The sequence below is a fragment of the Poecilia mexicana genome, unplaced genomic scaffold (genome assembly GCF_051168715.1).
Source record: "Poecilia mexicana isolate PSO_F unplaced genomic scaffold, ASM5116871v1 scaffold_14, whole genome shotgun sequence".
NCBI classification, from domain to species: Eukaryota; Metazoa; Chordata; class Actinopteri; order Cyprinodontiformes; family Poeciliidae; genus Poecilia; species Poecilia mexicana.
In genome coordinates, this window is record NW_028263383.1 from 18,766,061 (window position 1) to 18,792,700 (window position 26,640).

The 26,640-nt window shown below is 38.9% G+C and overlaps 3 protein-coding genes across 3 annotated transcripts; all 3 read right to left on the minus strand.

The window, feature by feature from the left end:
* Nucleotides 1–7,173: 7,173 nt before the first annotated feature.
* On the minus strand, nucleotides 7,174–10,198 carry LOC106907731 (collagenase 3-like). Its single transcript, XM_088012307.1, has 10 exons — nucleotides 10,041–10,198; nucleotides 9,660–9,907; nucleotides 9,420–9,568; nucleotides 9,191–9,319; nucleotides 8,938–9,099; nucleotides 8,702–8,825; nucleotides 8,458–8,591; nucleotides 8,205–8,364; nucleotides 7,956–8,059; nucleotides 7,174–7,845 (listed from the first exon to the last, which is right to left on the minus strand). Exons 1-10 carry the CDS (start codon nucleotides 10,137–10,139, stop codon nucleotides 7,736–7,738), a joined length of 1,419 nt encoding a protein of 472 aa, XP_087868433.1. The 5' UTR covers nucleotides 10,140–10,198; the 3' UTR covers nucleotides 7,174–7,735.
* A 3,851-nt stretch (nucleotides 10,199–14,049) lies between these two features.
* On the minus strand, nucleotides 14,050–17,034 carry LOC148155515 (collagenase 3-like). The gene is made up of 10 exons (XM_088012306.1): nucleotides 16,882–17,034; nucleotides 16,501–16,748; nucleotides 16,261–16,409; nucleotides 16,032–16,160; nucleotides 15,779–15,940; nucleotides 15,543–15,666; nucleotides 15,299–15,432; nucleotides 15,046–15,205; nucleotides 14,797–14,900; nucleotides 14,050–14,686 (listed from the first exon to the last, which is right to left on the minus strand). Exons 1-10 carry the CDS (start codon nucleotides 16,978–16,980, stop codon nucleotides 14,577–14,579), a joined length of 1,419 nt encoding a protein of 472 aa, XP_087868432.1. The 5' UTR covers nucleotides 16,981–17,034; the 3' UTR covers nucleotides 14,050–14,576.
* Nucleotides 17,035–19,975: 2,941 nt separating this feature from the next.
* LOC106907733 (collagenase 3-like) lies at nucleotides 19,976–23,810 on the minus strand. Its single transcript, XM_088012309.1, has 10 exons — nucleotides 23,679–23,810; nucleotides 23,298–23,545; nucleotides 23,058–23,206; nucleotides 21,896–22,024; nucleotides 21,643–21,804; nucleotides 21,401–21,524; nucleotides 21,160–21,293; nucleotides 20,920–21,079; nucleotides 20,664–20,767; nucleotides 19,976–20,553 (listed from the first exon to the last, which is right to left on the minus strand). The coding sequence occupies exons 1-10, from the start codon at nucleotides 23,775–23,777 to the stop codon at nucleotides 20,444–20,446; spliced, it is 1,419 nt and encodes a 472-aa protein (XP_087868435.1). The 5' UTR covers nucleotides 23,778–23,810; the 3' UTR covers nucleotides 19,976–20,443.
* Nucleotides 23,811–26,640: the final 2,830 nt, after the last annotated feature.

Consider the following 26,640-nt stretch of genomic DNA (forward strand, 5'->3'; position numbering starts at 1 on the left):
CTGGAGGGAGCCTTTATAAAGGGCCTGTACTGGGTGTGTTGAGCAACTACATACTTGAGAGAGAGACTCTTGACTCCTTTTATGGGTAGCAGAGGAAGTTTACAGCTGATTGTTCACACGACACAAAATTTCCCCAAAACATGACACTTTAATTATGACACGTCTTCTATGTTGTTGCCACATGTAGTATAAGAGTATTTTTCCTGTAAAGAAACAAGCATTGCAAACTCATAAGCAAGATTGTAATTGTTTTTCAGTGGTTGAAGCGTGATACAAATAGATCTGTTGATATCAGAAATGAAGGATACAGTACATCACTCAAAAAGTGTCAAAGATTTTAGCTCTTCCTGAAAAAGGATACATAACTTTTTTCTAATAACAAAAATAGGTGTAGTGTATTGGATATCGGAAAGTTGGGTTTATTAACATTCACAAGTTCTTATTGCTCAGACAACATTGCATGCATTGAATTAATTTATAGATACTTATTTAAGAGAGAAGAAGACAATGTTCAACAAGTTCCTTATTATTTATTTATTGTGCTTTTTCTGCTTAACTTTTCTTGGGTGTGGGAGGGAGCAAGCTCAGGATTGAAATCACTTTAGCTTTTTCTGTGAGATCCAAAAGCATTCACAAGCCAGAATGAGAATATATAATCCATACTCTGGGCTTCCTGCAGTAGTGAGATACCAGTAGTCTTGAACTAGTTTGTGGCAGAAACTGGCCCCCTACCAAGAGGTGGCAGTACACATTCATTCATAACTTTGGATGCAGAAAGTCAGAAGCTAAAGAAGCCGGTCGTACCACATTATCCACATAAAGCAAGTATGAGAGCCAAAGATTCTCGTAGTTAGTGGAAAATTTTATTAGTTACATCCAGCAGCTGCCAACAACAACACTCCTCCTCAATCTAAAAATCACAACCAATCTTGTGAATACTCCCTTTATTAGGACATTTATAACATTGACATCATCAATGTTTCTCCTGACAGTTCATCTTAAAAAACCCTATGATTTTAAGCTAAACTTAAAAACATGTTTTTTCATGAAAAACATGTAGTTTTTCCTAAACAAACTACATGTTTTTCATATTAAAAAAATGAAAGACATGCACTCAGAATAGTGACGGTATTTCCAGATAGAAAACAGGTATGATACACATGACGTTTCCTCATGCTGACTTGTCATTCAACACAGCACAAGAAAACAGAACATATTTTTACAAAGAAAAATGACAAAATTAGTAACGCACAGTCACTTGGATGAGTAACTCTAAACTGATTAGTGGTTTGATAATAATTGCGTTGGATAAGTTCCCTATTATTATTATTTCAAATGCAAAGTCGGCATTAAAAGTTCAAACTGGGGATAGTCAGGAGTTCCCATCATCTAAGAAACAGCCCTTGTTTTGAGGGTCCAAGGAATGGATAACAATAAGGTCTTTAACAAACAACTTTTGAATGCCAACCATGTGCAACAGTACAACATAATCAAATACTGTCTTGTTTTACTTCCACTTTTGTTTCCTTCTGATCGTCCTTGTCAGCAGCTTTTCCCCTCTCTGTTATTTCTGTGCTCCCTGAATACTCATTTTTCTCGCAACCATGACACAACAAAGTGCCCAAAGTCACAGAAATAACGCAGTCCAGATCATTCCAAGATTACAGTCTTTGTGCGACTAACTTGGAATCTGAAGAGCCCGTCTCTTATGATAAACATCAGGCTTTAACAAAGGCGATTTACTGTCTGATTTTACAGCTGGATGTAAAATGATTTCAGGGAAACAATTTTTCCATTCTTTAACAATTCCCTCTGGAGCAATTAGTCACTGATAAATAGGGGCTTGGTCGTCATATTAACTTTTTCACCTGGTGTACTCAGAGGATAAACTAGTGGAAATCCCTCCCACCCCCACACATCAAGCATGCATAAAGAAAAAAAAACATCTCAAGTTTTTTCCCCTCATCAGCTGTTTAAGACAGTCAGCTGACAGAACCATGGAACCAGCCATTTTAATTTAAATATTTAATAATAAATGTATATTATTATGTATATAAAGGCTTATAAATGGCCTTTATAAGCGGAACGACGGCTTTTATTCCTATATGGAATAATTGTGTTTTGAAACTAATGTCTTCAGCAATTTCTGAAGTCAGCGTGTCTGCAAATAAAAATAGACAACCTCTTACAGGTTCAGTATCAGGGCAGATAATATCACTGACCGCCAGAGGTCACTATTGCTTTTCACATCACAAGTGCGTCTCTATTACCGCTCAGGTTATAAGCAAAGACATGTAAGTCCCAAACTCAAGACATGCAACTCTCAAGTCGCCTAATAATAATAACATAAACAAGAAAATCATTAAATTAATTTAATTTATTAAATTTTATTATTGTGCAGTTTGCAGATTGCAGTGCTAGCCATTAGATTTAATTGGCAATTTATCATTTCAGGTTATAAATAATGTTTAATTAAAAACTTGAAATTCCATACATACGTATTAAAATGATTCTTCAGGTCCGATGACTCAATTAGCTTTCAATAAACACCAGTGTTGTGTTCAAGACCACCCAACCCGAGACCAAGACAAGACCAAGACCAGAGTGTATCGAGACCGAGACAAGACCAAGACTTTTGGGGTCCGAGACCAAGTCAAGACCAAGACCGAGGGGAGTCGAGACCGAGTCAAGACCAAGACCAGCGGCCCGCGCTACATGATACTATAAAATGTAAAATATGATCGAAATTGCTTCTCAAAATAATCTGAAAGATCCATATTACCATAAAACACCTAGATATTAAATACATTTTACCAATATTAAATATTCCATTTATGTGCTAAAAAATGTGATGGTCTCGTGCCATCCCAAAAAACATAACGCCCTGGGCATTTGCACATATTGCTCATATAAGAAGCCACCACTGTCTGCACCATTAAACATAGCAATTGAGGCAATGCCCTGACGGTAAATAACGTTCAACCATGAACACTGACCAAGGAGCAACAAGCAAGAAGTAACCAGACAGAAGGCGCTCATCGTGACTGTTTTCACTCTCTCTCCCAGTACATGAAGCCAGGTAGTCTGACACCATGGCAGACATTATAGCTGCCACTTTGAACAAAAACAATCAAAGAGCAATGTGCATGCTCTGCGTGCTCTTTCGTTCTTGTGTTTTAGTTATTTGTTAATTTAAATATCAACGTACATCAAATAAAATAATGATGCAGTGTACACAGAGCATTACTAGAACAAAGAACGGGTGTTCTGTCAGGTCAGATCACGGTGTTCTGTCAGATCAGCATACATTGTCAGATAGTCATACCTTAGCTCAGACATGCATACGCTGTCATTACCATATGATTTATTTAATCATCAACATAGAATCATGACGTAGATCATCGTACACTTGGTTATTAACAGTTGTATGGCATCCAGCTCCAGCCAGACCTGCTTTAAACACACTTTGAAACCACGACAACGCATGTATATCCATCTAGTTATCATATTATGACATATTATAAACAATTTAATTACTTATTTTCGTCATAACTTGTTGCGTATGCTGACAACTACACTGACGGTCGGACTTAATGCGCATGCGCTGGCATGGTACTCACTGCATGTATGGCTATGTGATAGAACACCGGCTATATCTGTCAGACACGTCATTACCATAAGATTTTATTTAATCAACAACATAGAATCATGACGTAGATCGTCATACACTTTGTTATTAACAGTTGTATGGCATCCTGACTTAGCAGTTAAGTGAGTTTTACACGGGCGTGTGTTGTAGCTGACTCCAGCTGCAGCCAGACCTGCTTTAAATACACTTTGAAACCATGACAACACATGTATATCTATATAGTTATCATTGAAAACAATTTAATGACTTATGTTCATCATAACTTGCTGCGTATGATGAACAAACAACTCCTCTGACGGTCGGATTTCTTAATGCTTAATGCATGTATGCTATCCTGACAGCGTATGGCTATCTGATAGAACAACGGCTCTCAGTGAGTGACATTCCAGTCCTATCTAATAAGTAAAGAGCCTGGAGAAGAATCGACTGTTTCTGAATGTCACCTCACTATATTGCAGACTTTTGGACATAGCGTTGTCCCATATATGCGACAAGTCAGTCAACACCTCCGCACAATAATTCAGCACAGTGAGTGATAACATTTTTCATCACAATGCTTATGTGTCTCTGTACAGCTAGCTTTGCTAACATCACGTTAACCGAGCTTACCTTCTTTGAGCTACTTTTCTAAGTGACGAAAAAAGTTAGACGTTGTCCCCACCATCTGTGAAAGCGAAGCGCTGCTGAGTTAGCTGTGGCCATCGGATTTCTTACTATTTATGCAGCGCTATTATATTACTGACGATTAAACAAGCATTTTCTGCCGCTGAGAGGAAACCACTGCGCATGTCCTGGAGCGCCGTGCGCGAGTGAAAGGTGGGAAGGGGAGGGGGGAGTAACAGAAACACGTAGTTGCTTGGATTTTAATCGGTGCGTTTTGCATCCACTGAAAACAAAGATGTTAACAAATAAAGTGGACAGAATGCTGTACGTTTAGTGATATTTTCACAGTTGCGGTCTTGACTGGTCTTGAAATAAAATGCCGAGTCCTCAGCGCCCGAGACCGAGACAAGACCGAGACCAAATGCGGTCGAGTCCGAGACGAGACCGAGACCATCAAAAAATGGTCTTAAGACCGGTCTTAAGACCAAGACCAACTTCGAGTACCACAACACTGATAAACACCTTAGTTTTTAAGATAATAATAGCCACACTTAAGTTGTTATATTAACTAGTATTAATCAGGATCTTTAAAAAATGGAGCATATTATTGAATTAGTCAGCAAGGCTATTGGAGTTGAGCAGGTATCTGAAGCCAAGCTGCATATTGAGCTGATTTTTTTAAAAAGAAGGATGAAATTCTTGTGGCTCCATCACATCCTCTGTTACTGAAGTTTGTCACTAACAAAAGCAGTAGGTCTACAACAAAAAAAAATCTGGAAAATGTAGTCTTTTAATTCACCCCACTGCACATTTATACAACATTTCTAAAGTTTTTTTTTTTTTTTTGTCTATGATTTTAGTTAAAGTTATCTGATTTATTATCATGGTTGATAGTCCATACTTATATTGCCGTTTGATCACTTTGTAATGGAGTAAGAAAATTAATTAATCTTCATCACTTGTGTTAGTTCTGCGGTTTATGGGAGGTTACTACAAACTGTCTGAAAATTAAAAAGACTAACATTGACCAATTTAAGAAATGTAAAATAAACACTTTGTCATAAAGATTAGACCAGGGTCGTATTACGACTCATCTTCAGCCTTCAATTTTTATGCCACCCACACAAGATGCCGCCCTGGGAGTTTGCCCATTTCGGCTATATTAGAAACCACCACTGAACCCGTGCTATGACTGCACACCGATTCAAATAATAAAAAAAATATATAACAAGCCCTTGTGGCCCAAATATTAGACCGGTCAGTGGGATTTCCTCAGAACCTCCTGATTAGCAAATCCAGATCTGTATGTGAATACTGTGAATACAAATTCATTTATTTAATAAGTAAGCTGTAGCATAAATTTTGCATGTGAAATTTAGAATGCAACAAACAACATCCCATCCTAACCAACCCAATTTAAAAAAAAGAATAAAAGACTCTGTTTCACAGCATTTTGAGTTGACCTTATCATCCAATTCATTGCCACACATTTGTGGCAGCTCTGGCATTCTGTACCAATGTTAAAACAACAGTTGACAGCTCTGGCATCAATGTCTACGCAACTGCAAAAGGATCAGCCTTAAGACATTTGGTTAAATCTGTGTTTAAAATGTTACTAAAAGTGTCTTGATAATATTGCATAGACAGGGACGCCGTGAAGGAGGAAAAGTTAGGACAATTCCAAGGGCCGCTGACCGACAGGGGGCCCTCCATAAAACAGTTATTTATTTATTTTTTTCTTCATAGAAATAGAAGAAAAATTGGGGCCCTGTCAATTACAAAATTAATTATATCGTGATTTTAAAATAGTTTTTATCAGCTTAAATTAAATGTTACACCTTCTAGACCAAAAAGCACACATCTATATTTGCCCTGAACACCCTTCTGGATCTGCATGAAATGGTTCGTTCCTGCTTGGCGCGCTTGACTGTGACGCGTTCAGCCAGCAGTTAGAATAAGACAAGAACGACTGTGACATTTACTATACTGCTAAGAAAAAATATAAGGTTTTCAAAAGGAGAGAGAGAAAAACGACAAGAGGGTCAATTTGTAGCCCAGTTTGTCTCCAAGAGAGGTGGGTAGACTGGGTGAGATTATCAACCATTTAGCATAGTTAGCTTAGCTACAGACTACTGTTTGCCTCCATTTCACTAGAATTGGAGGCAAACAGTAGTCTGTAGCTAAGCTAACAGACTACTGCTCTCTAGAAACAATCAGTCAGAGGCAGGAGGTGAGTTTTAGAGATGTCAATCACAATCTTTAGTCATCAGTGGTAGGTCACGGAGGAGGTGGAGGAGATTAATCTTTTCACAGATTATCTGTGTCATAACAAACTGTCATGACAAGAAAGCAAGGCAGTTGCATGCCTTTAAAATTGTGCCGCTTTTTATGGGTCAAATACTCTAGATACTGTAACAGCTGGTGGGCCCAATTAAATTTTTTGTCATGGGGCCCAAGTTTCCTCATGGCGCCCCAACAACACAAAGCTTATGCTTTGTTTGGTTGTACAGATTTTTATTTATTTATTTTTATTCTTTCAGTTTGCGCTCGCCTTCCTCTGCTGGGTGAAAAGGCTTCACCACCACTGGCTTGTTCTTGTGTTTTCATAGGAAGCAAAATGAAAGCAGTTTGAACAGGGAGTTCAAAGTTCAAGTAGCAGCAACAGGAGGAGGAAATGCTGATAAAAGGCCAGAGGTATTAAGCAAGTTGGCTTAAGCTACAGGTACAGTTCAGTTGTAACATGTTATGTTTGGTATTGGATATAAAGTATTTTCAAAGTAAACAACTCAAATCCTGAGAAAGTCAAAAGTCATTGGTGTAAAAATGCAAGTCAATATTAAGTCTTGTGAATATTTCTGTTGAACTGATCAAATGAAACTGTTTCATCTTATAGAAACTCATTAAACAATCAGAATCACATATTTGATCATAACACATTTATTTCATTTAGACGACCTGGTGAATGAAAACATGTAACAACGTACAACTTCAATTTGGGTATAACATGTCAGTTATAGTTGATGCATGGTCATGTATTTTTCACGAAGAAATTGGTTGGTTTTAAATGATAACTGAATTTATAAAAATACAAAAAACAGCATTTTTTATTATGTAATTCTATTTGTAATATTACTTTGTTGAGGCAGTCACATTTGTACAATGAATGTAACAAATTAACTTGTAAAAAGTAAATAACACACAAAATTGGACTGTCCAAATAATATAAATAAATTACAATAAAAATTAACTTAGAATAACTTAAACAAATATTTTGGCATAAAAACCATAATACATTAACATTATACATTAACATTATACATGAACATTAATAAAATAAAATAAAAAAAACATACACTTTATATAAAGGTTCATTATTTACCTGAAACTACAGGACAACACAACAGTATAAATAGGTTTTATCATGAATTATGGATGGAATCCTGTAATTAATTGAACCTTCATTGGTTTTCTTCAAAAGCTGATCTAGTAGTTGGTGCAGGGCAGGAAGTAGCTGTTTCTCAGCAGACGCAGCATCCGCCCCGTCCTCAAGCTGAACTCGTACATGTAGGGTCCACTGTAGAGGTAGGTGAAACCTGCAGAGCAGAGATGATACGTGTTAGTGAGGAAAAATGAACTGGATTGGACAGAATCACTGCAGTCATTTCGTCAATTCATTAATCCTGTGCTTTTGGAAGCGACTCACCTCTGTACTGTAAAGCTGCTGTCACCTTCCTGGTCATTCCAGAGAAGGTTTCATCAACTCGCTTTGGGAATCCTGAGTCCATCGTCTTTGTAGTCTCATCATAGCTGAAAAGGACAAGATAAAATATGATCATTATTTCTTATTAAAAAGCAGAAAAGCTTGGAAAAGGAAAACAGACCCCCAACTTTTTTGAACTTCACTTCAAGTTCACACAATTCACCATTGATTTCTGGTCTTGCTTGAACACACCTGTAGTAATTGCTGCCAACGAAGAACAGAGTCTTGCCAGTCTCTGGGTCATTGAGGGCCGCATCAACTTTCTTGATGTTCTTGGGCAAACCAAAGCTGGAAATCGATTTGGGATAATCCCGTACCAGATCATAGCCACTGAAAGCCCAAACTTGACGACCTGTCAAGAAAAAGTTTGAAGTAATTATTTGGGTAAAGGCTTTTGGGTTGCGTATAAAAATACCATCAGTCAACAAAGACAAAAATAAAATACCTTTAAAGAGAAAGACTTTGTCTGACTGCTGACTCTCATAAGCAGCATCAACACTGTCAGGGGCGTTGGGCCAGAAGTTTGTGATGAGAGTTTGCTGAGGGGTGTTACTCTGGGGGTAAATACGCCAGAAAAATCTGGAAAGAAACACATGGACAAACATTAGGCACATCTTGGAGCAGATTTTTTGCAAAGTAAATCATTGACTCCAGCTTCAAATTAACGGAAACTTAAGCTTCTACCATACCCGTTCTTGAAGAACAACATCTCTCCTCGTAGCATGGCAACAGCATCGAAGACCAGGGATGAATCACAGACATCAGGAGTGGGGGGAGCAGTTGGTCCAGGAGGAATTGGATCCTCATTTTTGCCTGGAGAATAGATGGTATATTACATTAAATCTCAGGAATCATTAATGGATATGTTCTGAAAGAAGTTTAGTCTAATGCTAGTTTGTTCAAACATGGATTTTATGATACTAACCATAAAGTGACTGGATGCCTCGGACATCATCTTGTGGCAGAACAAACGTGTCTGGGTCTTGGTACGAGTACACAGGGGCCATGAGAGCACCAGGGTCGTTGGAGTGGGACAAACCCAGAGAGTGGCCGAACTCATGGGCTGCAACCAGGAAGAGGACGTAGCCTAGGAAACGGAGGATGAGTTACACCTCTTGTTGGACCAATCAGGCGTTAGGAAGAGCTGAAAGAGTATAAGGTATAAAGAACAAACTTACCTGTGTTGGAGCGGAAAGTGAAGGTCTCATCTTCGTCAAAGTGGGCATCTCCTCCGATGCCGGGAGAAGGAGCGAAAGCATGGGCAAGAGTACCGTCAGGTCCATCAAATGGGTAAAAATCACCATGTGCTGTTTGAAAAAGCATCTTCCATTAACATTGAAACAATCAAAGAAAAAACTTTTTCTAGAATGTCCAATAAAATAAGCACGAAAAGAGTTTGATACTCACCACCACGACCAAAGGAGATCATGATGTCTGCTATGCCACTGTAGATCCTTGTGAATCTGAGGGGAGTAACTCTGGCCCAAACCTGAAGAGCTTTCTCAATGGATTCATCTACCTCTGCTGCAGGCATGTCTGGTGTGTAGTTCTCTATCCTGAAGACATAAAAAATGTTCCACATTAAACCACATACACCATCTGTGATAGTACACATCACTGAAAAGGTGATCTTCTGAGATCTCCCACCTGTATGTGAGGTCATTCTTGTCCCATTTCAGATTGTTTCCAAAAGTGGAGAACCGAGCAACGTCTACGTCTGGGACGCCACAGCGTGGCTTCTTCATCATGGCCAAGGTGTCGGCATCCAGGTTTCCTGTGATCTGAAGGCCAAAGAACGTTTGCATCTCCATCAGCTTCTTAGACACTGAGCTGATGCCACTTCTGAACGATGGACCTCTTTCTTCTGTCAGGTTGAAAAATCTCTTCAGGTAGTCCTGGTGGAGAGAAAGAACATAGAGGCTTTATCTGCTGCTCTCCATGTGCTAGTCAACACATAACTTGTTAAAATAAAAGAGCATTTTAGTTTCTTACTACCCAGTACGTTCAATACAGGTCAAGTGCACATACCTCTGCAAACTGCTCCTCCTGCTGTGTAGGCTGCGACACCGGCATGCAGAACACTGCAGCCAAAAGGCTCAGGAGAAAACTCAGCGTGAACGTCTTCATGTTTCCTTGTTGAACTCAACTTGTGTCTCCCACCTGGAGGGAGCCTTTATAAAGGGCCTGGACTGGGTGTGTTGAGCAACTACATACTTGATAGAGTGACTCTTGACTCCTTTTATGGGTAGCAGAGGAAGTTTACAGCTGATTGTTTACACAATACAAAATTTCCCCAAAACAAGACACTTTAATTATGACATGTGCTCCGTATTGTTGCCACATGCACCTTGGGAAGACTGTAATTATGACACGCCGTCTATGTTGTTGCCACATGTAGTATAAGAGTATTTTTCCTGTAAAGAAACAAGCATTGCAAACTCATAAGCAAGATTGTAATTGTTTTTCAGTGGTTGAAGCGTGATACAAATAGATCTGTTGATATCAGAAATGAAGGATACAGTACATCACTCAAAAAGTGTCAAAGATTTTAGCTCTTCCTGAAAAAGGATACATAACTTTTTTCTAATAACAAAAATAGGTGTAGTGTATTAGATATCGGAAAGTTGGGTTTATTAACATTCACAAGTTCTTATTGCTCAGACAACATTGCATGCATTGAATTAATTTATAGATACTTATTTAAGAGAGAAGAAGACAATGTTCAACAAGTTCCTTATTATTTATTTATTGTGCTTTTTCTGCTTAACTTTTCTTGGGTGTGGGAGGGAGCAAACTCAGGATTGAAATCACTTTAGCTTTTTCTGTGAGATCCAAAAGCATTCACAAGCCAGAATGAGAATATATAATCCATACTCTGGGCTTCCTGCAGTAGTGAGATACCAGGAGTCTTGAACTAGTTTGTGGCAGAAACTGGCCCCCTACCAAGAGGTGGCAGTACACATTCATTCATAACTTTGGATGCAGAAAGTCAGAAGCTAAAGAAGCCGGTCGTACCACATTATCCACATAAAGCAAGTATGAGAGCCAAAGATTCTCGTAGTTAGTGGAAAATTTTATTAGTTACATCCAGCAGCTGCCAACAACAACACTCCTCCTCAATCTAAAAATCACAACCAATCTTGTGAATACTCCCTTTATTAGGACATTTATAATATTGACATCATCAATGTTTCTCCTGACAGTTCATCTTAAAAAACCCTATGATTTTAAGCAAAACTTAAAAACATGTTTTTTCATGAAAAACATGTAGTTTTTCCTAAACAAACTACATGTTTTTCATATTAAAAAAATGAAAGACATGCACTCAGAATAGTGACGGTATTTCCAGATAGAAAACAGGTATGATACACATGACGTTTCTTCATGCTGACTTGTCATTCAACACATTGCAAAAAAATTACAAAACAATTTACAAAATTAGTAACACACAGTTACTTGGATGAGTAAATTTAAACTGATTACTGATTTGATAATAATTACATCGGATAAGTTTTTTATCATTATTTCAAATGCAAAGTCGACATTACAAGTTGAAACTGGGGATAGTCAGGAGTTGCTCCCACTTTCCCATCTGAAACTGAGCATAAGTAACATCAGACATGTTACCTGCATCACTGTGCACAACTTTATGCCAACAACTAAAAAACAGCCCTTGCTTTGAGTGTCCAAGGAATTGATAATAATAATGTCTAACAAATAACTTTTGAATGCCAACCATGTGCAACAGCACAACATAATCAAATACTGTCTTGTTTTACTTCCACTTTTGTTTCCTTCTGATCGTGCTTGTCAGCAACTTTTCTCCTCTCTGTTATTTCTGTGCTCCCTGAATACTCATTTTTCTCACAACCATGACACAGAAATAACGCAGTCCAGATCATCCCAAGATTACAGTCTGTGTGTGACTAACTTGGAATCTGAAGAGCCCGTCTCTTATGATAAACATCAGGCTTTAACAAAGGCGATTTACAGTCTGATTTTACAGCTGGATGTAAAATGATTTCAAGGAAATCAATTTACATCAAGCATGCAGAAAAAAAAGAAATCAACTGAAGTTTTCCCCTCATCAGCTGTTCAAGAGAGTCAGCTGATAGATCCATCCATCCATCCATCCATCCATACATCCATACATCCATCCATCCATCCATTTTCTTTTTCTTCCGCTTATCCGGGATCGGGTCGTGGGGGTAGCAGCTTCAGAATGGAGGCCCAGACTTCCCTCTCCCCAGCCACTTCTTCCAGCTCCTCCGGGGGAATCTCAAGCCGTTCCCAGGCCAGCCGAGAAACAGTCTCTCCAGCGTGTCCTAGGTCTTCCCCGGGGCCTCCTCCTGGTGGGACGTTCCTGGAACACCTCACCAGGGAGGCATCCAGGAGGCATCCTGACCAGATGCCCGAACCACCTCAACTGACTCCTCTCGACGTGAAGGAGCAGCGGCTCTACTCTGAGTCCCTCCCAGATGACCGAGCTTCTCATCCTATCTCTGAGGGAGAGCCCAGACACCCTAGGGACAAAACCCTGCTTGTATCCGTGACCTTGTTCTTTCGGTCACCTCGTCCCAAGAGATTGGAGAGCCCAGAGATTGAACCAGCCATTTTAATTTAAACAATTAATAATAAAGGGGGTTCTTTGGAAATATCTCTAATTTTTAAGACACTTGCACAAGTATTCTTATTTGGAATAATTGTGTTTGGTGCTGGAAAATTACTACAAGTTAACATCTGCTGATCATGTTATATTAAATGCTTGTGAACTCTCACAAGGGTTGTTTTCTGTTGTCTATGATTTTAGTTAAAATTATCTGATTTCTTATTATGGTTGATAGTCCATACTTATATTGCTTTTTGATGACTTTGTAATGGAGTAAGAAAATTAATCTTCATCACTTGTGTTAGTTCTGCGGTTTATGGGTGGTTACTACAAACTGTCTGAAAATTAAAAAGACTAACGTTGACCAATTTAAGAAATGTAAAATAAACACTTTGTCATATACATTGGACCAGGATCATATGGAGGCTCATCTTCAGCCTTCAATTTTTATGCCACCTACACAAGATGCCGCCCTGGGATTTTGCCCATTTCGGCCATATTAGAAACCACCACTGAACCCGTGCTATCTCTGCATACCAATTAAATTAAAAATAAATTAAAAAATATATATATAACAAGCCCTTGTGACCCAAATATTAGACTGGTCAATGGGATTTCCCCAGAACCTCCTGATTAGCAAATCCAGATCTGCATTGGTCCCTGTGAATACAAATTAATTTACTTAATCAGTAAATTGTATCTTAAATTTTGCATGAGAAATTTAGAAAGCAACAAACAAAATCCCATCCTAACCAACCCCATTTTTGTTTCTAAAGTAAAAGAAAAGCTCTCTGTTTCAGAGCATTTTGAGTTGACCTTATCATCCAATTCATTGCCACACATTTGTGGCAGCTCTGGCATTCTGTACAAATGTTAATACAACAATTGGCAGCTCTCGCATCAATGTCTACGTAACTGCAAAAGGATCAGTCTTAAGACATTTGGTTAAATCTGTGTTTAAATTGTTACTAAAAGTCTCTTAATGTTATTCCATAGTAGCTTATGCTTTGTTTGGTTGTACAGATTTTTTTTTTTTTATTCTTTCAGTTTGCGCTCGCCTCCCTCTGCTGGGTGAAAAGGCTTCACCACCACTGGCTTGTTCTCGTGTTTTCATAGGAAGCAAAATGAAAGCAGTTTGAACAAGGAGTTCAAAGTTCAAGTCGCAGCGACAGGAGGAGGAAATGCTGATAAAAGGCCAGAGGTATTCAGCAAGTTGGCTTATGCTACAGGTACAGTTCAGTTGTAACATGTTATGTTTGGTATTGGATATAAAGTATTTTCAAAGTAAACAACTCAAATCCTGAGAAAGTCAAAAGTCATTGGTGTAAAAATGCAAGTCAATATTAAGTCTTGTGAATATTTCTGTTGAACTGATCAAATGAAACTGTTTCATCTTATAGAAACTCATTAAACAATCAGAATCACATATTTGATCATAACACATTTATTTCATTTAGACGACCTGGTGAATTAAAACATGTAACAACGTACAACTTCAATTTGGGTATCACATTGATGCATGGTCATGTATTTTTCATGAAGAAATTGGTTGGTTTTAAATGATAACTGAATTTATAAAAATACACAAAACAGCATTTTTTTGTGTAATTCTATTTATAATATTACTTTGTTGAGGCAGTCACATTTGTACAATGAATGTAATAAATTAACTTGTAAAAAGTAAATAACACACAAAATTGGACTGTCTAAATAATCTAAATAAATTAGAACAAAAATAAAGATAGAATAACTTAAAATATATATTGGCTTAAAAACCAGAACACATTAACATTGTACATGAACATTAGTAGAATAAAAAACATACACTTTATAGAAGGGTTCATTATTTACCTGAAACTACAGGAAAACACAATAGTATAAATAGGTTCTATCATGAATTATGGATTTAATCCTGTAATTAATTGAACCTTCATTGGTTTTCTTCAAAAGCTGATCTAGTAGTTGGTGCAGGGCAGGAAGTAGCTGTTTCTCAGCAGACGCAGCATCCGCCCCGTCCTCAAGCTGAACTCGTACATGTAGGGTCCACTGTAGAGGTAGGTGAAACCTGCAGAGCAGAGATGATACGTGTTAGTGAGGAAAAATGAACTGGACTGAACAGAATCACTGCAGTCATTTCGTCAATTCATTAATCCTGTGCTTTTGGAAGCGACTCACCTCTGTACTGTAAAGCTGCTGTCACCTTCCTGGTCATTCCAGAGAAGGTTTCATCAACTCGCTTTGGGAATCCTGAGTCCATCGTCTTTGTAGTCTCATCATAGCTGAAAAGGACAAGATAAAATATGATCATTATTTCTTATTAAAAAGCAGAAAAGCTTGGAAAAAGAAAACAGACCCCCAACTTTTTTGAACTTCACTTCAAGTTCACACAATTCACCATTGATTTCTGGTCTTGCTTGAACACACCTGTAATAATTGCTGCCAATGAAGAACAGAGTCTTGCCAGTCTCTGGGTCATTGAGGGCCGCATCAACTTTCTTGATGTCCTTGGGCAAACCAAAGCTGGAAATCGATTTGGGATAATCCCGTACCAGATCATAGCCACTGAAAGCCCAAACATGACGACCTGACAAGAAAAAGTTTGAAGTAGTTATTTGGGTAAAGGCTTTTGGGTTGTGTATAAAAATACCATCAGTCAACAAAGACAGAAATAAAATACCTTTAAAGAGAAAGACTCTGTCTGACTGCTGACTCTCGTAAGCAGCATCAACACTGTCAGGGGCGTTGGGCCAGAAGTTTGTTATTAGAATTTGCTGAGGGGTGTTACTCTGGGGGTAAATACGCCAGAAGAATCTGGAAAGAAACACATGGACAAACATTAGGCACATCTTGGAGCAGATTTTTTGCAAAGTAAATCACTGACTCCAACTTCAAATTAACGGAAACTTAAGCTTCTACCATACCCGTTCTTGAAGAACAACATCTCTCCTCGTAGCGTGGCAACAGCATCCAAGACCAGGGAGGAATCACAGGCATCAGGAGTGGGGGGAGCAGTTGGTCCAGGAGGAATTGGATCCTTATTTTTGCCTGGAGAATAGATGGTATATTACATTAAATCTCAGGAATCATTAATGGATATGTTCTGAAAGAAGTTTAGTCTAATGCTAGTTTGTTCAAACATGGATTTTATGATACTAACCATAAAGTGACTGGATGCCTCGGACATCATCTTGTGGCAGAACAAACGTGTCTGGGTCTTGGTACGAGTACACAGGGGCCATGAGAGCACCAGGGTCGTTGGAGTGGGACAAACCCAGAGAGTGGCCGAACTCATGGGCTGCAACCAGGAAGAGGACATAGCCTAGGAAACGGAGGATGAGTTACACCTCTTGTTGGACCAATCAGGCGTTAGGAAGAGCTGAAAGAGTATAAGGTATAAAGAACAAACTTACCTGTGTTGGAGCGGAAAGTGAAGGTCTCATCTTCGTCAAAGTGGGCATCTCCTCCGATGCCGGGAGAAGGAGCGAAAGCATGGGCAAGAGTACCGTCAGGTCCATCAAATGGGTAAGAATCACCATGTGCTGTTAGAAAAAGCATCTTCCATTAACATTGAAACAATCAAAGAAAAAACTTTTTCTAGAATGTCCAATAAAATAAGCACGAAAAGAGTTTGATACTCACCACCACGACCAAAGGAGATCATGATGTCTGCTATGCCACTGTAGATCCTTGTGAATCTGAGGGGAGTAACTCTGGCCCAAACCTGAAGAGCTTTCTCAATGGATTCATCTACCTCTGCTGCAGGCATGTCTGGTGTGTAGTTCTCTATCCTGAAGACATAAAAAATGTTCCACATTAAACCACATACACCATCTGTGATAGTACACATCACTGAAAAGGTGATCTTCTGAGATCTCCCACCTGTATGTGAGGTCATTCTTGTCCCATTTCAGATTGTTTCCAAAAGTGGAGAACCGAGCAACGTCTACGTCTGGGACGCCACAGCGTGGCTTCTTCATCATGGCCAAGGTGTCGGCATCCAGGTTTCCTGTGATCTGAAGGCCAAAGAACGTTTGCATCTCCATCAGCTTCTTAGACACTGAGCTGATGCCACTTCTGAACGATGGACCTCTTTCTTCTGTCAGGTTGAAAAATCTCTTCAGGTAGTCCTGGTGGAGAGAAAGAACATAGAGGCTTTATCTGCTGCTCTCCATGTGCTAGTCAACACATAACTTGTTAAAATAAAAGAGCATTTTAGTTTCTTACTACCCAGTACGTTCAATACAGGTCAAGTGCACATACCTCTGCAAACTGCTCCTCCTGCTGTGTAGGCTGCGACACCGGCATGCAGAACACTGCAGCCAAAAGGCTCAGGAGAAAACTCAGCGTGAACGTCTTCATGTTTCCTTGTTGAACTCAACTTGTGTCTCCCACCTGGAGGGAGCCTTTATAAAGGGCCTGGACTGGGTGTGTTGAGCAACTACATACTTGATAGAGTGACTCTTGACTCCTTTTATGGGTAGCAGAGGAAGTTTACAGCTGATTGTTTACACAATACAAAATTTCCCCAAAACAAGACTCATTAATTTTGACATGTGTTCCGTACATGCACATGCACCTGGGGAAGACTTTTCATGTGTCATAAAAAGAAATAAATACTGTAAAGAAGTATATAACACTGTAAAGTTTCTGTTAGTGGTGCTAATATATTTTACCAGTATGTTAAAGCATTGCCAAAAAAAATCTATATATGTTTTCATTGAATATTTTGATGATGTCACATAGAAAAAATTGTATATTACAAACCATTTTAACAACGTTACCTGTCTTCATAAACCGATGTCAATAAATTAAAGTTCTGAATTAATTAATTAAAATAAAAAAAAATCTCAATTGTAAAAAATGACTAATAAATGATACATACGATTGAGGGTTGTGGTAAGGAAGACTGAAGCTCACAAGCTTATCCTTGTGAGACAGCGTTCTGTACATTATAACTTTTTCAAATCAATCTGGAATAAACAGGAGACACATTTTCAAGAAGTTGCAATATTATTAATTTATCCATCTAATCTCAGAGATTCCTCTCCTCAACCAACACTTACCAAGTCATTATGGGTGGATACCAAAAGACTCCCAGGTCAGAAGGGGGGATACAGTTTCTCCGCTGGGTTCTGAGTCTAACCTACAGTCTAATAAAAGAGTGGCACATTGAATAAAAGGAGGAGCTCAGGAAGCTCCCTGCAGACGGTGAAATGAACTTCACAACTCATAGCTTTTCTTTGTAGAAAGCAGCTCCACTTCAGGTTGTCTCCAAATAGTGGAGCTCCTCACCCTTTCACTGAGCCAGCTCCGCTTCCCCACACAGATCGCTCATTTCAGCTGCTTGTGCGGCATCTCAGCATTTAATTTACCTTCCATAATTCTTGACCAAAGGTAAGTGTCAAACCATCAATAGAATGAAATAATAAGAGCTTTGCTTTACAGCTCAGATCTTTGCATTGTCCAGCTTGTGAACAAGACACCACATCCTTGAAATGCTCTGCTTGAAGAAAAATCAGATCCCATAGTTTTCAGCTTTTTCTGACTGAGAACTATTTGTTCAGACATGATGTACTGACTCTCTCCTACAAATTGTGAACTGCTCCAGTACACTCCCTTGTCGTGCCCTAAAGACACCAAGAAAAAATCCATGAGTCAACATGAGACCCTGAGTTCCTGACCCACATGCTTTTCACTTAAATACAATTGAGATCAAGCTCATGAACGTAAATAGCACTTTTGACAACTCTGGTTCCCCATTTTCCCTTAGGACCAAACAATAAACCGGACCTCCAACCTCTCTTGACACCGATAGAGAGTTACCAGACACTTGTCATACATTTAATGGGACACTTACGAAACTCAAAGCCTTTTCTGTACAGTTCGCCATTCGAAAGCCTATTCCTGAATCACAGCTCAGTCAACTCCAACATATGCTGTCAATTTTCGTGTGTCTCCCACACATCATAGTGTCCCACTTTAGGATGGCCTCTTGAAACCTTTGAAACCTGGCTCTTTCCATCAACATTATCTTTCAATGACAAATAAATCAATATGTTTTTCATGTGTAATGAGTTTTATACTAGCCTGAAATAATTTGATTGGTTGTTGAATTTCACTCTTAGGGGATTCAACATGGACGGACTTTACAGGCATTTGACAGATTTTTTCTTTTAACATATGATAGATATGCATGAATGTGCCTTCCGGTTTTACTTATTTTCAAACAACAATTGCATTTCATTGGGCCTTCCAAATGAATATTTTGTTATCATGTTGATACTATTATGTTCAGATCATAAATCTGCAGACATGATTAATTGTACTGCAACTTTGATTGATGATGAATGCTAAGGTGACATCTGTTGATTCACAGAAAATCTAAACTCTGACAGTTAGGGAGTTTTGTGAGTCAGCATGTAGATTTACTGTCCACCCCCGCAGACTTTTATTAATCTAAGCCCTGTATGTTCTGCATTGTGAATGGAAAGCTACATTCTGTCAACAGTTGCACAACACAGGACGCTGAGAGGAACGATAATGACTGATAAGCAATGTGCCATCTACAAAGATTTGCTCAACAGCAGTGATTGCAGATACATTAAAAATGTGCTACAGTACTCAAAACACATATTATTGCATTAATCATAAACATAATTAAGGTTTTCTACATTACAGGCACTCTTCACATCACCATTTTGGAAAGAATTTAAATGTAGATATAATTTCTTTTAGTTACATATCTAATACAAATATTCTTCTTACTCATTTTACTCATCAGTTTTTGCAAATCTTAAAAAGTAAAATACATAAAGTACAAAAAATTAACCAAAACAAACAAACAAAAAAACATTTTTAGTTTGCAAATAGCTTCAATAGATGGTATCAATTCTCTGTCTTTCAACGCTATTGCACACCGAGATGTTACTTTTAATCGCTTGTGGTATTTATTAGTTCCCCAAAGAAATGTTGCTAACATTGTGGTTATTGCTAGAAAGATCCCTTTTCTGGTGAATATACACACTCTGCCATGTCATCATCAGGCGATTTCATCACCAGCGTACGTGATTTCATCACGAGAGTACATGATGCGAGTATCTATCCCATTTGAAAATCAAGAATCCAAAACGAGGTGGTGGTCAGAGGGCCGAGTGGCGCCGGTGCATGGGAGCCTCGCCTCAGTCAGTCTGCTATACATATTCATAAACTGCCACCATCAACGAGTGAGTGTGAATGAGTGAATGACTGAAATGTGAAAAGTACCTGTCACTTTGGGGCCATCTGGGCTTTTAAGTGCTGTGCAAGAACAGAACATTTACCAAACTCAGTTGTGGGCACAAGTCAGAGGATCAACTTTTATCATTTAAGATGTTTTTATTTCAAGAAAATCATTTCAAATTATAACAATGACATGTGTGACAACACACAAAAAGTTTTTTTTTCCCCCCGATGACATCATTCCCTTTAGATAGTATACTCATACAGAATTATTCATACACTCGAAAAGGAATCCACATTCATGCAGTGAAAGTGACATTTGATTTATTTATTAGAAGCAAACAACAGAAAATTGTTAAACAATTGAACAGTCTAAATAATCAAAGTAAACTGAAATAAATATAAAGATAGTGTAATTTAAAAAAAACATTTTGGCATATAAGTATATCAGGTCAATATAAAAAGATAGACTGTATAGAAGAAGGTTCATTATTTACCTGAAACTATGGCTCAAAACAATGGCATGAAAAGGTTTTACTGTTATAAATTATGGATGGAATCCTGTAATTAATTGAACCTTCATTGGTTTTCTTCAAAAGCTGATCTAGTAGTTGGTGCAGGGCAGGAAGTAGCTGTTTCTCAGCAGACGCAGCATCTGCCCCGTACTTGAGCTGAACTCATACATGTAGGGTCCACTGTAGAGGTAGGTGAAACCTGCAGAGCAGAGATGATACGTGTTAGTGAGGAAAAATGAACAGGACTGAACAGAATCACTGCAGTCATTTCGTCAATTCATTAATCCTGTGCTTTTGGAAGCGACTCACCTCTGTACTGTAAAGCTGCTGTCACCTTCCTGGTCATTCCAGAGAAGGTTTCATCAACTCGCTTTGGGAATCCTGAGTCCATCGTCTTTGTAGTCTCATCATAGCTGAGAAGGACAAGATAAAATATGATCATTATTTCTTATTAAAAAGTAGAAAAGCATGTTACTTGGAAAAGGAGAACAGACTCCCAACTTTCTTGGACTTTACTTCAAGTTTACACAATTCGCTATTGATTTCTGGTCTTGCTTGAACACACCTGTAGTAATTGCTGCCAACGAAGAACAGAGTCTTGCCAGTCTCTGGGTCATTGAGGGCTGCATCGACTTTCTTGACTTTCTTGGGCAAACCAAAGCTGGAAATTGATTTGGGATAATCCCGTACCAGATCATAGCCACTGAAAGCCCAAACTTGACGACCTGTCAAAAAAAAGTTATTTTGTTGTCTGTTGTTTGGGTAACATACAAAAATGCAATCAATTAACAAAGATATCAAATACCTTTAAAGTAAAAGATTCTGTCTGACTGGTAACTCTCATAAGCAGCATCAACACTGTCAGGGCCGTCGGGCCAGAAGTTTGTTATGAGAGTTTGCTGAAGGGTGTTACTCTGCGGGTAGCTACGCCAGAAGAACCTGAGAAGAGACAGAGAGAAACTAAAGCTACATCTTGGAGCAGTTATTTAAAAAAATAAATTGTTGACTCCAGCTGGCATGATTGGAGACTTAGGTTTCTACGCTACCGGTTCTTGAAGAAGAACATCTCTCCTCGTAGCGTGGCAACAGCATCCAAGACCAGGGAGGAATCACAGACATCAGGAGTGGGGGGAGCAGTTGGTCCAGGAGGCACTGGATCCTCGTTTTTACCTGGGTATTAAAATTGAATCCCAGGAATTAATAACGGAAAAGTTCAGAAAAGTTTTTTTACTCTGTTGCTAGTTTGTTTAAAAAAACAAACAAACTGAATTTTTTGGGGGGCACAAACCATAAAGCGACTGGATGCCTCGGACATCATCTTGTGGCAGAACAAACGTGTCTGAGTCTTGGTACGAGTACACAGGGGCCATGAGAGCACCAGGGTCGTTGGAGTGGGACAAACCCAGAGAGTGGCCGAACTCATGGGCTGCAACCAGGAAGAGGACATAGCCTAGGAAACGGAGGATGAGTTACACCTCTTGTTGGACTAATCAGCTCATAGGAAGAGCTGAAAGAGTATAAGGTATAAAGAACAAACTTACCTGTGTTGGAGCGGAAAGTGAAGGTCTCATCATCGTTAAAGTGTACATCTCCTCCGATGCCGGGAGAAGGAGGAAAGGCGTGAGCGATATATCCGCCAGTACCGTGAAAAGGGCTGTTGTCACCATGTGCTGTTAGAAGAAAATAACTTTAAATTTGAACAAAGAGAACTTTTTCTAGAAAGTCCAATAAAATTGTGACATCACAATGAAATAAGGTATCCCAAGCAAAAAAAAAAAAAAAATTAACCTCCGAGAATAAAATATAGGTTAATAAAGTACACATAATTTTTGTTGTATTGATATGTATACAAGGATGTCTTGTATGTATGTATATTATTTGTGAAAGTCCACTTAGTAAAAATATATCTGGGTCACAACTTTTACCGGAACTTATAAAAAGGAACATAGGACACTTGATTAGAAAAGAGAAAGGGGTGTGGCAGCACGCTGGAAGAGACGCCGAGCGACGGTCCGAGGAGCTTGCAAGATTAGCCCGGAGAGAACTGACTGCTGGACTAAAAGCGTTGCCAGAGCAATTCACAAAGGGGTCAAAAGTCTTCTGGAGGCAAGGTAGAGCCACACGGAGCGTTGACCGGACCCGATGCGCTCGCGATCCAGGCCTGACGAAGGGAACCGCCCGGGCACACAAACGCCGACCCGGTGAGACCCTTCCAATTTTTTTTCTTTCTTTCTTGTATTTTTGGTGCACGAAGACGGATTAATATTTTTTGGGCCCCAACGTTGTTTTTTTGCGCAAACGGAACTTTATTTTTTTGGATTGCCTAATTATGGACTTTTTTGATGGACTATTATTATTGATGAACTATTCCTTTTTCTTTTGATTTATAGGCTGGGTTATAGACTTAGATTTGACTGTTTCGTTGTTTAATTGTAAAAAATTAAAGAGTGACGGGTAAAATACTATGATTTCAGGAAAACAATTGATTGTTAAATGTAGCGGGCAGCTTGTAGCCGCTTCAGTGCGCTGATGTGTCCCCTCTTTCTTTTCATTAATGAAATCGTTTTTCTAGCATTGTTTGATGGTCATGCTTATTACTAAATTCGTATAAAAAGAAGTAAAAGAACTCACTTGAGCGTGTACATTTCCCGTTTATTCGAGGATTTTGTTACAAAATAAGCACGAAAAGAGTTTGATACTCACCACCACGACCAAAGGAGATCATGATGTCTGCTATGCCACTGTAGATCCTTGTGAATCTGAGGGGAGTAACTCTGGCCCAAACCTGAAGAGCTTTCTCAATGGATTCATCTACCTCTGCTGCAGGTATGTCTGGTGTGTAGTTCTCTATCCTGAAGACATAAAAAATGTTCCACATTAAACCACATACACCATCTGTGATAGTACACATCACTGAAAAGGTGATCTTCTGAGATCTCCCACCTGTATGTGAGGTCATTCTTGTCCCATTTCAGATTGTTTCCAAAAGTGGAGAACCGAGCAACGTCTACGTCTGGGACGCCACAGCGTGGCTTCTTCATCATGGCCAAGGTGTCGGCATCCAGGTTTCCTGTGATCTGAAGGCCAAAGAACGTTTGCATCTCCATCAGCTTCTTAGACACTGAGCTGATGCCACTTCTGAACGATGGACCTCTTTCTTCTGTCAGGTTGAAAAATCTCTTCAGGTAGTCCTGGTGGAGAGAAAGAACATAGAGGCTTTATCTGCTGCTCTCCATGTGCTAGTCAACACATAACTTGTTAAAATAAAAGAGCATTTTAGTTTCTTACTACCCAGTACGTTCAATACAGGTCAAGTGCACATACCTCTGCAAACTGCTCCTCCTGCTGTGTAGGCTGCGACACCGGCATGCAGAACACTGCAGCCAAAAGGCTCAGGAGAAAACTCAGCGTGAACGTCTTCATGTTTCCTTGTTGAACTCAACTTGTGTCTCCCACCTGGAGGGAGCCTTTATAAAGGGCCTGGACTGGGTGTGTTGAGCAACTACATACTGGATTTAGTTGCGCTTTTTCTGGAGAATTTCTTTCATTCGACACAAAGTTTCCAAAACATTTCACTGTAATCATGACACATCATTCAATAGTATCCACATGCACTATTAAGTTTTGTCAGGTTTGCTTTACTGTGAAGGCTCTTTGAGTTAAATCCAGTTAAAACTTTCATTGTAGAGACTGTCCCTTTCTAGTGCAATTTTGCTGTTGCCTCTTTATTTTTGTATGATGGTCACCATAGTGATTTACCCTTTCAGCCACATCGGTGAAAAACTTCAAAAGAAACAGAAATACATATATTAATTAAATTAACAAAATAAATACATTGTAAAATAATCAAACAAATTTCCATGTCTTTGAACCAATTACACTCCAAAATATAATAGTAAACTTTTTATAGCAAAATTCAACGCCAATAAATAAATTAGCATATTTATCAACATTTTGTTGAGTATATTTTCATAGTTAATCATTCTGACCAACATTTACTTATTTTTCTTTTTAGTCTCTTTTTTCCCTTTCTACAAGTGATGGGTCCAGCAACACCGACGCACCGGCGCATGCATCAAGAGCATAGACCAACACCCGTGTCGGTGCGCGTATTGGTTTCAGCAAGTCATGTGACCAATACAGGAACTGTTTCGAAATGACACTGGATGCCAAACTGTGTTTATAAGGAAGTGAATCTGTCAAAAGCATTTGCCAAACAAATTCTTGATCTTTTACATTATCATCTAGCAGTTTCAATCAAAATGTTTCCGCAGTGTGGGACCATTTTGATCTTATGTTGGAAAATAAATTTGTTTTCATTTTTGTCGTTTCATCCGGTTCTTGTCAGTTTCTACTTGATCTATCTGAACCCAAATTTAGCTGAAACTGACTTTTAATTTACTTTCATATTATGTTCTGCAGGTTAAGTGTCGCATATGTTTGACTAAACTGTCTTATTTAAATAAATCCACATTTTCATTGCTTAGGCATTATGAGGCCAGGCATGAGAATGAAGTCCCAGATACACCTAGATAAACTCAATAGGCTAAAGCCATTCTACAAATTACTCAGTTGCTTTTTAGAAATTATTTCATATACAGTGAACCCTCGCTGTAATGCTGTTCACCTTTCACGGTATCGCTGCTTCGCAGATTTTTTTATGCAGTTTTTTTTTCCTACAGTGTTCTTCGCCCTGCTTGACCGCTGGTTGATTGACCATATGATTGGTAAAAACAATCTCCGCGCTACCTGAGTGCCAATAACGTTACGGTGTTTAATACAGATTGGCCACTCAGGAGATGGAAACTGAAACTTTCAATGTCTGCTGGAAAAAAACAACAAAAAAACTGGCTAGAGGCAGCGCAAAACCCGACTGGAGGCTCGTTTGATGAGATCCATCACTCTGCCATAGATACAGCTGTGAATCTCGCAAAGCAGCTTGGAGGAGACGCTTTAATGACATGACTACGGATCACATTAAGGCCCGATTGATGCACACGCACATCCGCTGACCTGAAAACAGGTTTTGTTCTTTGGTTTCAATGTAATATGTATGCTGTGTAATAACTGTAAAAAAGGATTTCGCCTATCACGGGTTATTTTTGGAACGCAACCCCTAAGAAAAACAAGGGTTCGCTGTAAATGTAGTGTTTACTTAATTTTTTTCTACAACAGAAGTTTTGTCAAAAAAGCGAAACAGGCTTCATTTCATAAGGTTGTAAAAACTTTTTTAATAAAAATGTGTGGGACAAAATAGTCCATGCATCCTCATTCCAAACACACTCACTTAAATGTTCACTTTATGGTACATGTTCACATTCTTTATTGACTGTATATCAAATATATTTTAACTGTAACTGAAGATATGACATAATACAACGTATAATATTCAATAAAATACAAAGACTTAAATCTTATTGTATAGACTTGGTCATCAAATCACTACGTTGCCTGTAGGAATTTTTAATGTCCAGCAGGTGTCAGTACTGAGTGACACAGTATCGACACAGTATCAATACAGTGTTGCTATGAGTCGAAACGTCTCATGACGCCTCATTTACCCATCACTACTTTCTACTTCAACCAATTAACACCAAGTGTATTTTTTTTTTAACTTACGACATTGACTTCAATAAGATTAAAATATAACAATCAATCAGAGTCCATGTGCTACCAGCACTGTTTGCTTCTCATGCTGTGGCATTTTTTTCAAACAGGAGTGACAGGTCAGTCACACCAAAAGTACCTGCGCTCTCTCTGATTGCTAGGAGATTGAGTCCACCTGGTTCTCATCATTAACAAGCAGAAAAGCTGCAGAAAGATGCAGCAGAGGGGAGTGGCCACCTGGCAGTTCGCTGGAACATGTACGATGGGAAGACTTTTCCTGTGTCATGAAAATACATTACTCCTGTTGTGTTAGTGTTGCTCACCTGTTTTATATGCATAATAAAGCATGGTGAAGAAAACACATTGATTCTGCTTAAATTGTTTATATCAGATAGAAAAAGATAAAGTATATATAACAACCCTGTAGTGACTTGTAAGACGGGGTCGGGGTGTCAGTGGGTAATGGAGTTTGACGTTTACAGGGTTGTCCTTGTACACAGCATGCATTGTACTTTTTTCATGAACATTCTTTAAACTCAAGACACATTTGCAAGACGTTGCAGTCGTATCGTCCTTCACAAAGATACCAAGACACTGAGACTGCGCTGCTTTAAGCAGAGGCTGAACCTCCAATCTGCAGGGAGCAGTCAAGCTTTTACTAGTTGAGAACCAAATCTTC

Coding starts and splice junctions, on each gene's coding strand:
- LOC106907731 (XM_088012307.1), bottom strand. CDS start 10,139: ATGAAGACGTTCACGCTGAGTTTTCTCCTGAGCCTTTTGGCTGCAGTG. Junction 9,569..9,659: donor AAGAATGACCTCACATACAG/GTGGGAGATCTC, acceptor TTATGTCTTCAG/GATAGAGAACTACACACCAG. Junction 9,100..9,190: donor CACTTTCCGCTCCAACACAG/GTAAGTTTGTTC, acceptor TCCGTTTCCTAG/GCTACGTCCTCTTCCTGGTT.
- LOC148155515 (XM_088012306.1), bottom strand. CDS start 16,980: ATGAAGACGTTCACGCTGAGTTTTCTCCTGAGCCTTTTGGCTGCAGTG. Junction 16,161..16,260: donor GATCTCCTTTGGTCGTGGTG/GTGAGTATCAAA, acceptor TTTTTCTAACAG/CACATGGTGATTCTTACCCA. Junction 15,941..16,031: donor CACTTTCCGCTCCAACACAG/GTAAGTTTGTTC, acceptor TCCGTTTCCTAG/GCTATGTCCTCTTCCTGGTT.
- LOC106907733 (XM_088012309.1), bottom strand. CDS start 23,777: ATGAAGACGTTCACGCTGAGTTTTCTCCTGAGCCTTTTGGCTGCAGTG. Junction 22,025..23,057: donor GATCTCCTTTGGTCGTGGTG/GTGAGTATCAAA, acceptor TTCTTCTAACAG/CACATGGTGACAACAGCCCT. Junction 21,294..21,400: donor ATGTTCTTCTTCAAGAACCG/GTAGCGTAGAAA, acceptor GTCTCTTCTCAG/GTTCTTCTGGCGTAGCTACC.